The sequence below is a fragment of the Thalassophryne amazonica genome, chromosome 13, assembly GCF_902500255.1.
Source record: "Thalassophryne amazonica chromosome 13, fThaAma1.1, whole genome shotgun sequence".
In the NCBI taxonomy this organism is placed as follows: domain Eukaryota; kingdom Metazoa; phylum Chordata; class Actinopteri; order Batrachoidiformes; family Batrachoididae; genus Thalassophryne; species Thalassophryne amazonica.
The window spans coordinates 21,499,362-21,515,789 of record NC_047115.1 but is presented as its reverse complement, the minus strand read 5'-3'; the positions used below and the strand labels follow the sequence as shown (position 1 = coordinate 21,515,789).

At 41.7% G+C, this 16,428-nt stretch overlaps 1 protein-coding gene across 1 annotated transcript in view; it reads left to right on the top strand.

Moving 5' to 3' along the window:
* LOC117523241 (centrosomal protein of 170 kDa-like) overlaps positions 1-16,428 on the top strand; it is a 118,097-nt gene that overhangs the window by 86,871 nt on the left and 14,798 nt on the right. Inside the window, 3 exon segments of the mRNA XM_034184702.1 lie at positions 12,414-12,791; positions 13,042-13,331; positions 16,230-16,322. Coding sequence (XP_034040593.1) covers positions 12,414-12,791; positions 13,042-13,331; positions 16,230-16,322 — 761 coding nt within the window.

The window sequence follows — 16,428 nt, the reverse complement described above, 5'->3', positions numbered from 1 at the left end:
TAATTAGGTTAGCTAGGTAGGGAGGTGCCAGTCCGTGAACAATTTTATAGACTCGTAGCAGAACCTTAAAATCTGATCTCACTGGGACAGGAAGCCAGTGAAGGGATGCCAAAATGGGTGTAATGTGGTCGAACTTTCTGTTTTGAGTCAAAAGTCTGGCTGCAGCATTTTGAACCAGTTGGAGAGCCATAATGCTGGACTGCTGTAAACCAGAAAATAGAACATTGCAGTAGTACAATTTCATGTGCTCCACTCACCTCTCCACAATGTGTACCGTGCACAGCATAGGTTGCATTTCTGTGCACTCCCAAAAAGTAATCACAATAAAGATGTCTGGTAATTAAGAACTTGGCAGAACAGAACGGAACAGATTAATACAGTTTTGTACCATTCTTATGTTTTTGTCATGTTGGCGTCTGTTGACGAGGCACACATTTACAAGGAAACTGTTGTTTTAATCAGTAAATAGAATGGGATACATTAATATAATTTTGACCCATCCTACAAAGATCAGAAATGTCTGTTATTAATGAGAGAAAGAAAATAAGAGTGAGGGTGTCTCATACAGACACCAGTTCCTATATTTAACTCTGCCAAGGAGGTCATGTTTTCACCCATGTTTGTTTGTCTTTTTATTGATCATTTAGCCAGATAACTCAAAAAGTAATGAACGGATTTCAGAGCAATGTAGTGAGCAGCTACATAATGTGGCAAAAATGTGATTCAATTTTTGAAATTATTTGGAATATGGAACTGAAATCCAGAAGAATGTTTGGCACATAGCAACATTTGTGAGAGGATGTTGATGAAATTTGGTTAGCACATGGATAAAGTCAGGGAAAAGGAGGGTTTTATTTAGAATTTGATCCAGAACAAATTTTATATCCAGGATACAGAAAGTTTAAAGAAATAAGTATATGGCCTTGACGGAGATATGTACTCTCTGAGTGCCTTCTTCTTTTGGCTGCTTCCGTTAGGGGTCGCCACAGCAGATCATTTGTCTCCATCTCACCTTGTCCTCTGTATCTTTCTCTGCCACACCAACAACCTGCATATCCTTCCTCCAGAAACCTCCTCTTTGGCCTCCCTCTTCTACTGCCTGGTGCCTTCTATTTCAATATTGTATCTACTGTAATTCCTTGATTAAACGCTTGACCTTGAATAAACGCCTGCCTTAAATAAGCGCCGGCTATTATGTGCATTTAAAGGATTACATTTGGTTGAGTCAATCTTTTTTCTAAGTCCGCTGCGGCGTTGTACCTTCACATGACCGTTTTAAAGTTCTCCATCGTGTCTTTATGCAATTTACTGCAGCAACAGTGGCTTTTTCTGGATTAATTTGTCCCTCAAAGAGCTCCACTTCTTTATACAATCATCAGCCTCCAAACCAATGTTATGTCCAATTTTCCTCCATGAATTGTGGGTCAGCTGAGCATCTTTTTACGACTCCGTGTTGTAAAGTTGGTCATATTTGTGGACTTTTCTGCCAAATGTATTTGATCCATGATTAAAATGTAATCACCGTGCGCAGTGCAAAAACTATTCAAATATGATGGTAGAGGAAGGAGTGAAAACATAAAAGTAACCAATCACAGCCTTTGCGGTCTCCGTTGTTTTGCAGGTGGATGTCAAGTTACGGGGGAGGGTTTGTAGCAACGCAGATGGCTCTGATTTAAAGTGGTTGTCTCTGATTCACCACACCCAGGGATATGTGTGAAACCTAACACCATACAGGCCTGTTGCACTTACACCTGTGGTCATGAAGTGCTTTCAAAGACTGGTCTCTCAGCACATCAGAACCTGTCTGCCTCCCACTCTGGACCCCCACCAGTTTGCCTACAGGGCAAACCGCTCCACAGAGGACACTATCACCACAGCTCTCCACACCGCGCTGAGCCACCTGGAGCACCAGGGGAGCTATGTGAAGATGCTCTTCCTGGACTTCAGCTCAACCTTCAACTACATCATCCCAGAGATCCTGGTCCAGAAACTGACACATCTGGGCATCTCCAACCCCATCTGCCAGTGGATCAAGGACTTTCTCACAAACCGCCCACAGTCCGTGAAACTTGGCCCCCACCTTTCCTCCACCATCACACTCAGCCCCGGTTCCCCTCAAGGCTGTGTACTGAGCCCCCTCCTGTTCACCCTTTACACGCACAACTGCTCTCCGACCCATCCCACAAACACCATCATAAAGTTTGCGGATGATACCACCGTGATTGGGCTCATCTCAGGGGGGATGAGACCGACTACAGAGACGAGGTAAATTGCCTGACAGCGTGGTGTTCAGCTAAAAACCTGCCGCTGAACACCACAAAAACAAAAGAAGTAATCCTGGACTTCAGGAAGAGCAGGGCTGACCCAGCCCCGCTCTACATCCAAGGGGACTGTGTGGAAAGGGTCAGCTCCATCAGGTTCCATCACAGCGTGGTACGGGGGGTGCACAGCAGCAGACAGGAGAGCGCTGCAGAGGGTGATCAAAATGGCCCAGGGGATCACTGGTTGCTCTCTGCCCAGCCTGGAAGACATTGCCAGCTCTCGCTACCTCAGCAGAGCTGCCAGCATCTGCAAAGACACATCCCACCCCAGCAACCACCTATTTGACCTACTACCCTCTGGCCGACGGTATAGGTCAATCAAAACTAGGACAAACAGACTCAGGGACAGCTTTCTCCCCAAAGCGATCACTGCTCTGAACAAAAACAAATCACTCTAATCCACACCTTTAAGTTTCTTGTGCAATATCTGTAAACCATGTGCAAATTTTCCCGTGCAGTATGATTCCACAGTTGTATATATTTCATGTTTTACATTACTTAGTCCACATTTCATTTTATTTTATATTTATTTTACCTTATGTTTATATTAGCTGTACATATACTCTGAATAATTTACTGTTAAAATTTCACTGTTTTATTTGGCTAAAAATTACTCGTACCACAGAAAGCACCTTTTTGGAGTTGCACTCAGATCTTGTTGTAATGCAAATTACAATGACAGTAAAGGCGATTCTGATTCTGATATTACAGTCCAGGCAGCAAGCAGCATTTTGTTAATAATCACCGGCCTTGAATTACACCCTACCTCGTTTAGGCGCCGGGTCTGAACACGGTTTGAAAAAAATAAATGACTGGGCTTTTAATCAAGGAAATATGGTACTTCTCCCTAAATGAGATTCTTGAAAGGTGGTTTATTGTTCCAAATGTACCTCTTTATAAAGATATGTCACAGTATTGTGATATACTACAGTGTCACTATCATTGTCATACATGGAAATCATTCAGATTTCTCACACTCAAGCTGTGGAAGAAAATATTCATGTAAGATGCTAGTTTAAGAATGCAAGAATGGGAAGAAACACTGAGCAACTTTTTTGTATCATCGATGCCAACTTCTGTTTCCACATAAGACCAGAATATATATTTTTTTGCAAGAAGATACACAGCATTCAGTACAAGTGGAAAAGAGGCTTGCGTTACTCACTCTCTCTCTCTGTCCTTTGTTTGTTGCATCTACCACTTTTGAATTGACTGGTTGGTTGATTTTTTTGGAAGCAGGGACTGTCTGCCAAGGATTAGTACTTAGCAGACAGAAACATGTACTCCCCTGTAGGTCTGCCAGCAAACGATCACAGGTCTCTGCCATTCATCACGTCCCTCCCCCAGTGAATATCTGTTTCTCAGCAGCACAGATATATAAACTGGTGAGCAAAACATATTCAATGTAAACACAGGGGACAGATTAAAGGAAAACCAGCATAAAGTGTCTTAAGTCGAAGTCCACATAGTGTTTGTTTTTTGTTTTTTCCTGTCAAAAGCACTGAGAGAGTGCACACAAATGCTTCATCTCAGCAGTTTTGGTATTTTCAGTGGGGAAGAAAAAGGCGTGTGCATGGGATTTGTTTCTGTGATAACAGTTAAACAGCTGAAGAGTATCATACAATATATGGAGATTAAAAAGTACACAGAAGAACCAAGCATCTCCCCAATTTGCTTTCACAGACAAGGTATTTTTTTTGTGATAGATTTTGAGTGACAGATCAGCAAAAGTAAATCTCTCCTGCCAATTGCCTGGAAAAGCACTGCAGTGACATCACAGCGTCTTTCTGAAATGTTCAGGGATTTTTAACTTAGAAGCCCTGGGAGTGGCCGCACAAAAATTGGTCCGTTCTTAAAAATGATGCTGGTTGCAGCTTTTTTTTTTTTTTTTTTGTCTGGAGGCAACTGGATGCATTTCTCATTTAGAGCAATTTTTTAAAAAGCTACTGGGTCCCAGGGAGAGAAAAAACAAAACAAAACTATATGGACACAGGGCCTTAAGGTGTTGGACCGCTATGTGGTAGTAGAACATCTTCACTGCTTCTAAATGTCTCTGCAGCGCTCCTGAGTGGAACGCTATTATTCCAAAAGACAATCCCCATTTGGTGTTTTGGTGTTGGTGATGGAGAGCGTTAACACGTTGCTACAAATTCTCCCAGTTGGGTTATGACCTGGCAACTGCAAAAGCCGTAGTCTAATACTCAACTAACCATTCAGTGACAAATACTATATGGCTTGAGGCATTTGCTGTGTTTTCCACTCTTTTATTCATGTTATTCCTTGAATTTGTTACATGTATATACCATTTTATTATGGTTGAATGGGATTATCTTTTTGACCCTGTTTCTAGACAGCTAAGTTTCTGTGGGCTTTTTGTAATGCAATGCAATCCCGCGATAAGGCTTATTGTTCTAACTGATAATTAGCTTTCTGTTTGTTTTGTTGTTGTTGTTGTTCTTGTTGTTGTTTGTAAGCTTGGATTACTCTGTTGCTACACAGAATGTTTAAGAGAATGGGCCACCAGGCTATGCTTATGCTTTAGCTGAGTGCTAAGCTACATTACAAGAAACAGTAACATGCTGGCCACCAACAGAGGTTAATTAAATGGGAACCAGTTAATGATATTGTTGACAGGTGTGGGGGAGGAACGGTCAAACCAGAATGGATGAAAATGGAAATCCGTGGCGCCATGAGTACAAGACACTGGATCTAATTCATTAGCTCTGCTTTGGACCACCATGTCAACTAGATTGTTGATTGGCTCACTTAATGACTGATTGTTTTAATAACTGACTGGTGATCCAGTTCTTAGGAATTCAGTGTTTGAATGAATGAATGAATGAATGAATGAATGAAAACTGTTTATTTCGAACATTTGATACAACAACAATTACAAGATAGATCAGTAAAGACAAAACAAAAAAGTTCCTACTGTGTACCCAACATGTCCGAAAAGGGGTAGGGTGAAGCATCAGCTTATTTATCCCTACCCCTTCTTCCCCACAACCAGTAATACCCTTTGCCACATATACACATAGATTCCTACACACCTAAACCGATATCAATATATATATATATATACATACACTCAACAAAAATATAAACGCAGCACTTTTGGTTTTGCTCCCATTTTGTATGAGATGAACTCAAAGATCTAAAACTTTTTCCACATACACAATATCACCATTTCTCTCAAATATTGTTCACAAACCAGTCTAAATCTGTGATAGTGAGCACTTCTCCTTTGCTGAGATAATCCATCCCACCTCACAGGTGTGCCATATCAAGATGCTGATTAGACACCATGATTAGTGCAGAGGTGTGCCTTAGACTGCCCACAATAAAAGGCCACTCTAAAAGGTGCAGTTTTATCACACAGCACAATTCCACAGATGTCGCAAGATTTGAGGGAGCATGCAATTGGCATGCTGACAGTAGGAATGTCAACCAGAGCTGTTGCTCGTGTCTTGAATGTTCATGTCTCTACCATAAGCCGTCTCCAAAGTCGTTTCAGAGAATTTGGCAGTACATCCAACCAGCCTCACAACCGCAGACCACATGTAACCACACCAGCCCAGGACCTCCACATCCAGCATGTTCACCTCCAAGATCGTCTGAGACCAGCCACTCGGACAGCAGCTGAAACAATCGGTTTGCCTAACCAAAGAATTTCTGCACAAACTGTCAGAAACCATCTCAGGGAAACTCATCTGCATGCTCGTTGTCCTCATCGGGGTCTTGACCTGACTCCAGTTCGTCGTCGTAACCGACTTGAGTGGGCAAATGCTCACATTCGCTGGCGTTTGGCACGTTGGAGAGGTGTTCTCTTCACGGATGATGCGAAGGAGATGTGTTGCACTGCATGAGGCAAATGGCGGTCACACCAGATACTGACTGGTATCCCCCCCCAATAAAACAAAACTGCACCTTTCAGAGTGGCCTTTTATTGTGGACAGTCTAAGGCACACCTGTGCACTAATCATGGTGTCTAATCAGCATCTTGGTATGGCACACCTGTGAGGTGGGATGGATTATCTCAGCAAAGGAGAAGTGCTCACTATCACAGATTTAGACTGGTTTGTGAACAATATTTGAGGGAAATGGTGATATTGTGTATGTGGAAAAAGTTTTAGATCTTTGAGTTCATCTCATACAAAATGGGAGCAAAACCAAAAGTGTTGCGTTTATATTTTTGTTGAGTATATTTACAAGCCGAAGCAAAAAACAAAAACACCCTAACCCTCATTACCCTTCCTCCTCCCTATACCTAGAAAAAAACATATTTTTGTACCGCTGTTTGAACTGGTTCATGCTTGGACATTGCTTGAGCCCCACTCCCAATCTGTTCCACATCCTCACCCCACAGACAGAAATACAGAAACCTTTTAATGTTGTTCGTGCCCACTGATGCTTTAAATTAAATTTCCCCCTCAGACTATAATCCCCTGATCTGTTAAAAAACATATTTTTAATATTTGCTGGAAGTAAATTGTTTATTGCTTTATACACAATTTGTACTGTTTGAAAATGAACCAAGTCTGTGAATTTTAAGAATTTGGATTGTAAAAATAGTGGATTTGTATGATCTCTATAGCCAGTATTATGAATAATTCTTATAGCTCTTTTCTGCATTACTGATAGTGATTGTGTTGTACCTTTATAAGTATTACCCCATACCATTGAAGGTGAAGTGTAAATTTGGAAAAACCAAGGACAACAGGAGATTGATGTCAAGAAGGACTGAGAAGGACAAAGAAAAGAGGAAGAAAAATAAAAGGCAAAATTCAGTGTTGTGATCATTCAAAGCAGAATTGAATTTGGAATATGAATTAAGGAATTCATATTGAAGGAAAAAAAATCAGAGTTGGAAAACAGCTAAAAATTTTCAACTTTCCCAGGATAAACAGACCTTGATGAACGAACCTTTAGCACTGCCGGAAATGTTTTCTGTCCTGAAGGGAGCAGACACAGTAAATATTGGTTTAATGATCTCCTGCTGATCTCTAATGGATTTAATGACAGTTCAGATGAGACTTTTTTGTTGTGTGTTGTTGTTGTTCATCTCCAGTCACTGAACTGCACCACTCCAGTGCAAGATGCAGGGTCTGGCTTGGGGATTGAACATTTCCAGGTCTTCACAGGTAAAGGATTCTGTGAGATTTGCACAGATCTGCAGGTTGTCCATCTTCTGTTACAGACAGTCTGTTTCTCCCCACAGTCAGACACAGTTTGTCCATCCTCATTGTATCATTGTTTCTGAAGATCTTTGTTTTGCCCAGTCCCGATTTAAACATGAATAGCTGTGTTTCACTTGAACCTGCTGAAAGACCTTCTTTGGGACAGGTTTAAGTTGTGTGGTACTGCCTGAAGGCCACATTACTGTCCTTCGGTTAGGAGCACTACTGTTAAAGGTGTGTGTGTGTTGTGATACATTTGAATGAGGTTTATGAATTGAAATTGAATGAAATAGATAAATATTTATGATTTGGTATTGGCATTGGAATTGACTGTGTTACACTATGTGGACTCTAAAGTGGGAATTAATTTGAAAAATTGTAACTGACTCCCCGCAGCATTTGTGGCAAGAGTAGGAGAAGGACAAACAGGACAAAGAAGGATGGAGAGAAGACAGGTGGATGTGGTACCGGCAGTGGTACAGCAGGGAGGAGGTGTTGAGAGGATGAGGAAGGCAGAGAGACCTGACTGCTGTGCAGAGAACAGCCCTTGCAGCAATAACAGCAAAGGTGATTGGACAAAGAGAGAGTGGGAAACCTTGTTGACTGGTCTGCAGCAGAAGCAGAAAGCGAGGCGATGAAGCGGAGTGCGGTCTTTGGCAGATAGTTGTTACAGTTAACAGCGATGCATGTGTGGAGAGGGGGAATGTAGGGGAAGAGGAGCGTGATGGTTTGCATGGAGGACAGCATCTGCAAAGAGACAAAAATGCATCTGTGCATGAAGGCTGCGGGAGACGAGCATGTGCGTGAAAAGCATTTGTCCAGGGAATGTGTGAGGAATGTGGTGCTCCGGTGGGTTTGCGTGGAACGTGTGTGATGCATGTGTGTTTTTGAGATGTGTTCTGCATCAATCTGCAGACAAGGAGCTCAGCATGTATGAAAAAGACGCGTGATTTGGGGTGTGTCGGAGAGCTACAAAGCTGAAGCTGAGAAGAAGCAACCAATGTAAAGCTTTTGATTCATAGGTGAGGCTCTCCCTTCTTGCCTTCAATGCACATTTTTCCATTTGAGATAAAACTGTCTTGTGTCTCCTGTGTTGCAACACCTGAATGCTTTAGCATTTTATCTCCCTGTAATAAGAGATTTAGATTAGTGTAATTTTATAAACACGCTTTTGAGATTTATTGCAGCTGCCTTGTGTGTGAAAGATAATAATCACTCTCATTCAGGATTATGTGCTTATGTTTGAGGATGCATGTTTGTATGCGTGTATGCAGGCATAACGTGAGGGTGTTCCTGTGTCTGGTGCTGAAGTGCACGCAGTGTGCAGCCTGAGGCAGAGGTAGAGGTCAGCTCCGCTGTGACTCATGGCGGGGCGAGCAGGGCAAAGCGCTGGACTCTCACAAGAGTCTCTGTTCTCCCCCGGCTCTGAAGGCAGCCTCTTTGTCTGTGGAACACAGAATGAAAGACCATCCTCTGTCTTTTTTTTTATCTGTAGATCTGCTCATACTACAGGGCATTACTACCCATATCCCTCACTCCCTCCTTTACCTTTTGCTGGATACAAACAGCCATGAAAGACAATGGAGAAAGTGGATAGAATATGAGAAATGAGCTGCAGACGCCAAGATGACTGTGATGCACTGATGCAGAATCTGTACTTTTCTGTACATGTACTGTATTTTCCGGCGTATAAGTCACGTCTTTTTAGTCGTTTGGGAGGTCCTGCAACTTATACTCCGGTGCAAAGTATATACTGAAAATCACACGTTTGTTATTAATAGAATTAAAAATAGTTAAAAAGAATTATAATAACTATTTATATAAGACTTTCCCAGGAATGAAAGCACTAAACAAAATAAACTTCAATAATGGTAGAATAAATACCAGTAGTAAAACGTACATGACAACAATGAATAAAAATCCAAAATTAAAGCACTCATAATACAGGAAAAAGGTGTGATTTATACTCTGGCGTGACTTAAACTCCAGAGAATACAGTACATATAGTAAATGCTCATGTTGTTTTGAGATTATTTTAATGGGCAAGGCTAGGTGATATAATGCTAGAGATTGCTTCCCCTATTTCCACTTTACTGCTGTCATTCTTCAATGCACAATCTTCTAATCGGTGTTCCATGATATACAGCGATATGTATTTATTGCTGTCCTGCATCCGAGACTGTAGGTGGTCCTTCATCCTGAGTGGTTGTGGCAGGATTGGCATTCCAGCCACTGTGAACATACTTTGCAAAGGTTGACACTACAAAAGAAGATATTTTGTTTCAGTACTCCATGGGATGGGCTGCTGCTGCCTTCCATCAGAGGGCTGATAAGAACAGACAGATGACTACTTTGGGAAGGTGGGAATGTATTGGTATAAAGCTTGCCAAGCCAACATGTGGATCCATATGGGATTTGCTGTGTTAATCCCAAACAATTGGAACAGCTGAAAGATGACTAGTAAGAAAGTCATTTCTTCTGACGACTTCTCCTGTTTTGCTTGGGGATCTGCTGATTCTCATTGGGATTTGGGAAATGTTTTATGCCAGACACACCCCAGCTCTACATTGAGAAAGATGCTCACTGCTCCTGGTGTTTCCAAGCAGTCTCCCAGCGAAGTACTAATCACGACTTACTCTATTTCACTTCTGAAATCTGACAGCATCAGGCGTGCACGGAGTGGCATGGCTATATTTACTTACTCGTAAGAAAATAGCAAATAATGTGACATTATGACTATGAATTTCCTAATATGTATTCGGTCATGGCATAGGTACTAGAATACTGACATTTTCAGAGGAACATCATTGGTTTTTGTGTGCTTGATCCTTTCATGATTGTTGTTTGTTGGTCATGGCTGCCTGGCAGGATGGGCAGACAGACATTAAGGTAAAGAGTTGGCGTATAGAAGACATGCGTGTTGCTGTTATGAACTCCAACTGCTGCAGCACCTTACATTCTGGTGTTACATTTTGGGATGAAGGGACAAAGCCATAGCTCTAACCACGTCTTCGTAGTCATGCTCCAAGGAAATATCATCCATGATACTTTCTGTTACATGAAGTGTGAGAGGGATGGACCAGTGGATTTCCACGATTATTGCATCTGTTGTTTAAAAGCAGTGTTGTGACAGTTTGATAGTGGAAATCCACTATCAAATATTTGCCCACAGGTGATATTTGTCACCTGTGGGCAAAATATATGCATCAACCAACCTAACAATTTATTTATGGGCTGGACACCTCCATGGAATCTCATCAGTTGTTGTTGTGTTCTGTATTGTAAACCTTTTTGGTAGAATGGCCTGAGTGGGTCACCCCTTTGAGTCTGGTCTGCTTGAGGTTTCTTCCTCAGTATCATCAGAGGGAGTTTTTCCTTACCACTTTCACCTGTCTACTTGCTCTAGGGGTTGGTAAGGTTAGACGTTTCTTGTGTGGAGTGCCTTGAGGCAGCTTCGTTGTGATTTGGTGCTATATAAACTAAAAGAATTGAATTCAGTTGAAATTGAATTTATTTCTTGCAGCCTTTTGAAACTTCATGTGGGCAAATACATGTGTTGCCTCCTCGTGTCTCCCTGACACAATGAGCCATTGACCGTCAGTTTAGTAACCATCTCTCACAGTCTCTCCTTAATTTTTCTGCCTTAATCCAGTGTGTCACATTTCCTATCTACTCATTTTCCTACTTTCTCCCACATCCCCCATTTCTACTTCAGCCTCCCCCTCACCCTTTTCCCCCCAATCTCCTTTTTCCTCCCCTCCTTCTCCTCCTACCCCAAAGCGTCTTCTCTCTCCCCCTACGCTCTTATCCAACCTCCTCCTCTCCTTCCCCCTCCCTGTGCTCCTCCTCCTCTCCTCCCCTTGCCGCCCCCACCACCTTACACTGCCATAGAAGTAGGCAGAGCTCATAACCATGTGGGTGGTATGTCTGGATTAGCGTAACACACTGTCAAGCATCATCACACACCACCGAGAGGATAATCTGAGTTGACCCAGACTGAAACAAAAATTTCACACATATCACTCATGCTGTAGGTAAGAAGAGTCGTTTGTGAATTCATGGTGTGTTGAATAAGAGGATCAGACCACAGCTAAAATGTCATAGTGCATTTGGCTTTTACGGGTCGCCGTCAACATTTGCTTTTGTTTGCGGTATCTGCAATGGGCACACTGAGTTCTGTGCTGTGGTCTTCATGTCATGTTTTCTTCTTGTGGCTTTTTTTCATGGAGACATCTGAACAGCGACACACATTGTTTTACTGCACAATGTTGCTGCATTGTGTCTTTATCTGTACACCACAGCTTGGTTTTTGTGAGTATTGTTGCAGTTGTTTGCATTTATTTGTTTTTTGTTTTCTTTCAGATGTTTTCTGATTCCAGTCAAATGCTTGGACACAGTACATTTGACTGGTTGTGTAGCATTCTACAAAATGTTTGTATATCTGCTATATATCTTAATCCTAGTATAACAATCCTGGGAAACAATTTCAGTGAACTATGAATATCAAAATTATTTTGTCTGTCATTTTCATATCAATGTCTTGCCAAGTGGAATTATTATGAAACAGTCTGGAATTGTATTGGGATCATATAGGAATTGTGCTACTGTGCAAGACTTCTTGAAGTGTGCAAACTTGGGGTCCGCATGTTCAAATTTTCAGACTTTTTTAACGCATTGTAGCAAAACTTAAACTCTGACCCTTATCCTAACCTGAAACCTTAAAAAAAATTTACAAGGTTGCTAGGCAGCTGGAAATCAAGCCTTGGACTGTTTTTCCCAGTTTGCATATATTATGGATCAGAAATACTGCCTTTAACATAAGATATTCCCGATCCCTGTCCGACCGTAGGATCATCAGCCATTTTTTTAATTACATGCACACATGAGTAACGTTTATCTCATTGTGTCCTGACAGGTAGCAAACATGAGGACGGCACCCAGAGTGACTCAGAAAATGGACTGGGCTTGCGTTTTGCTAGTCACCGCCACAACCTTGAGGAGCGCCTAAGAGCAGCGCACAGTACTGGTGGGTCCGGAGGAGGAGGAGCGGGAGCTGGAGGAGCTGCGGGAGGGAACATAACAGTGAGCGGGACCCGAGCCACTGGAACCCGAACTGCTTTTATGATCGAGTTCTACGACGAGGAAAACCCTCGTAAACGACGCTCATATTCATTTTCCCAGACTGCACCGCTGCTTGGGGGTGGTGTTGGTAGTGAGGGGCTGTGTCCCCAGCCCCCTGCTCACCCCAAAGTGTTCAGCATTTCCACTTCTGCTACTACAGCTTCAGACTCAGGTAAGAAAGGTGTAATCATCATCAGATGAATCCAGTTCTGTTTTATGGACTCACCTGCTTTTTATTATGTTTCTGGACCCATAAGGATTAAGGTGCTAGTTTAAAGTTTAGCAAAGAGAAATGAACAGAGCTATTAGGGGGAACCAACTGAATTAAAACATTTTCACTTTTCGCTGTAGGACAACTCTCTGTGAGAGAAATATGTTTTTCTGAGTGCCATAATCCTACACTTTATTGTTGTTCTCTTTAGGGAAGGTTCCTGCTCCAATACCAGCTACGGTGGCTGTAGGTGCCCCGACAGCTGCCCGCGTGCTTCTCAAGCAGAGGTCTGAGGACCCGAGTATCAGTCGGAGCTCGGCTAGTACTGGCCTTGCCACCGGTAGCCCTACAAGCCCCAGTGAAGACGCCTCAGCAGTCGGGAGAGGAACGGAGACTGCTGGAGGGGACGCAGCTGACGACCACAGTGATAAGGGGACTTATACTATTGAACTAGAAAACAGGAACCCAGAGGAGGAGGAGGCCAGACGCATGATAGACAAGGTAGGCTTATTCTCAGGTTGTTAGAACTACCTGATCTATGCTATATGTTATTGGGAAGATCCTACTATACTTCCTCTTGGCCGTAGTGGGGTAATTCCTTTACTTGGAAATCTATTTGAAATGCTGTTGGTTTTGAAAGATTTTGACTCCTGCTCCCATATTATTTTTAGCTTTCTATATGCAGTTTGATCATTTCTGTTCACATTGTGAGAGAGATATATTCTGTTTCTGTTCTTGTTGTGCTGTGAAAAGGCTAGTATATAACTTGCAGTGCATCCACTAAAGTATTCACAGCGCTTCACTTTTTCCACATTTTGTTATGTTACAGCATTATTCTAAAAAGCAGGGGTGGTGGCCAAGTGGTTAGTGTGCTTGGTTTCAGTGTGGAAGGTTCCAGGTTTAAACCCCCACCCCTGCCACTTTTCTCTATGTAGTGTGGAGTTGTGTCAGGAAGGGAATCCGGTGTAAAACGTGACAAATCAGCATGCTGATCCACCTGGGATCTGCTGTGGTGACCCCCAGTGGGGAAAAAAGCAAGGGAACAGCAAAAGGGACTTACTTTACAGCCTATTTCCCAAATAGATGAAATTCATTTTTTTCTCAAAATTCTGCACACAATACCCCATAATGACGATGTGAAAAGTTTTTTTTTGTAATTTTTTTTTTACGAATTTATTAAAAATAAACTAAGAAATCACTTGTACATAAGTATTCACAGCATTTGCCATGAAGCTCAAAATTGAACTCAAGTGCCTCCTGTTTCCACTGATCATCCTTGTTTCTACAGCTTAATTCTTGTCCACCTGGGGTAAATTCAGCTGATTGGGCATGACTTGGAAAGACACACACCTGTCTACATATAGTGTCCCATAGTAGACAGTGCATGTCAAAACACAAACCAAGCATCAAAGGAATTGGCTGTAGACCTCTGATACAGAATTGTCTCGAGGCACAAATCTGGGGAAGGGTACAGACACATTTCTGCTGCTTTGAAGGTCCCAATGAGCACAGTGGCCTCCATCATCCGTAAATAGAAGAAGTTCATATCCACCAGGATTCTTAGTCAGGGAGGAGACACACAAAATGCATTTGAGCTATGTGTTTGAGACTATGTGCCCCTTGATTTGTACGCTGCTTCAAGGACCAGTTGAAAGACACCCTCGAGAAAAGTGACATCGACCTCAAGTCCTTTGAAAGTTTAGTGCAAGATCGGCAGTTCTGGAGAAATACCATCAAATCATCTGGAGGAACAACGCATCAAAGCAGCGGAAGAAAAGCGGGAAAGAAGAAAAGCAAAAATTCTTCAACTGATACCCCCACCGACCATTTCTTTTCCTGATTGTCAAAAATTCCACTCTCCTATTCGCCTCATTGGGCATTTAAAAATGCATAAAGGAAAATAAAGCTGAAGATGGAGAAGAAAACTCCTCTGACAATGAGGAACTGCCGCCATAGATCATCAATATAGGGCCTATAATTTTTTTACGTAATAGCTTGCTAAGTGACATTTTAAACTGGCACACATCTCTTGGGATGTGTACTGATACAATGAGTGGGGTGTATTTCTATCCACTGTCAGTCTGAGTGCAGTACATTCAAAACCGGACGTGTTGTTATGCTAATTCCTGTAATTAGCTGACAGACTAATTGGCACACTGTCAGCCAGTTCACTCTCTCTTGCGCCATCTCCTTTTGTAAGTATTTGTGTGTGTGTGTGTGTGTGTGTGTGTGTGTGTGTGTGTGTGTGTGTGTGTGTGTGTGTGTGTGTGTGTGTGTGTGTGTGTGTGTGTGTGTGTTGCTATGGTATTTGACTATCCAGTGCAGGTTGACATTTCGCTTTAACAGCTTCTTCTCTGTTCATTTATGTTTATTGAGAGGTTTTTGGTAAATTACTATACAGCAATGTTATGTGCTTAACTGCTAAACAGAATTAAGTGTAAAACCTGACAGTATAGATGTCATGAATTGCATACCAATCACAACCTATGAGTTAATCTTTTGACTGGATTTATAATTGGCTAATCATGACATTTTTATAATGTTAGAAAAAACATTTTTTTATTATTACAGCTCCACTGAACTCAAATAACTTTCTTCAAACTGCTTGTTTTGACCAAACAGCACTTCATAATACACAGATATTTAGCTGATATTCATATTATTATTCTGTGGCATCTACACGAAAGCAGTTTTCCTCAAATTTAGCAGATTGAAACCAGCTTATTTCATTTTACTGTTGGTTCAGACTCATTTAAAGTCCAGACGCATGATAGACAAGGTAGGCTTATTCTCAGGTTGTTAGAACTACCTGATCTACGCTATATGTTATTGGGAAGATCCTACTATACTTCCTCTTGGCCGTAGTGGGGTAATTCCTTTACTCGGAAATCTATTTGAAATGCTGTTGGTTTTGAAAGATTTTGACTCCTGCTCCCATATTATTTTTAGCTTTCTATATGTGGCATCTACACAAAACCAGTTTTCCTCAAATTTAGGCAGATTGAAACCAGCTTATTTCATTTTACTGTTGGTTCAGACTCATTTAAAGTCAAAATCTGTAGAAACTAGTTTGGAGCACTTAAACATACTTCATTATCCTTCAAACTCTTCACTGCCCATTTCTGATTTATCCACTAAAAACTGGAGCCTGTTCCAGTGTTCGCTCCAGTCATCCGTTTTTAGATTCAGTTCACCAAATCTGCATGTTTTGGGGCTGTCAGAAGAAAACGTCTCACCATGAGAAGTCCCACACATTCACAGGGAGACCATGTAAACTCTGAGCACAGTGAGACTTTGACTGGGTTATTAAAACTTTTAATTTTTCACATTGTCACTCCTTGTTAATTCCTCACTAATATTTTGCTTTACTCTAAGTTTTAATTTTGTCTGTTGAAATAGGTGTTTGGAGTTCAGCAGAACCATGATTCTTCTGCTTTGTCAGACCCAAAAGTAAAAGGTGGAGAAAAGACAACAGCAGAGACTGAAAAAGAGGTAAAAAAAAAAAAAAAGAAACTCTGTTTGAGTCTATTTATTCAGCTGTTCTGTGACTGTTTCTCTCCTATCTCATTTCCTACAAAGCGTTTTATCTCCAAATGTT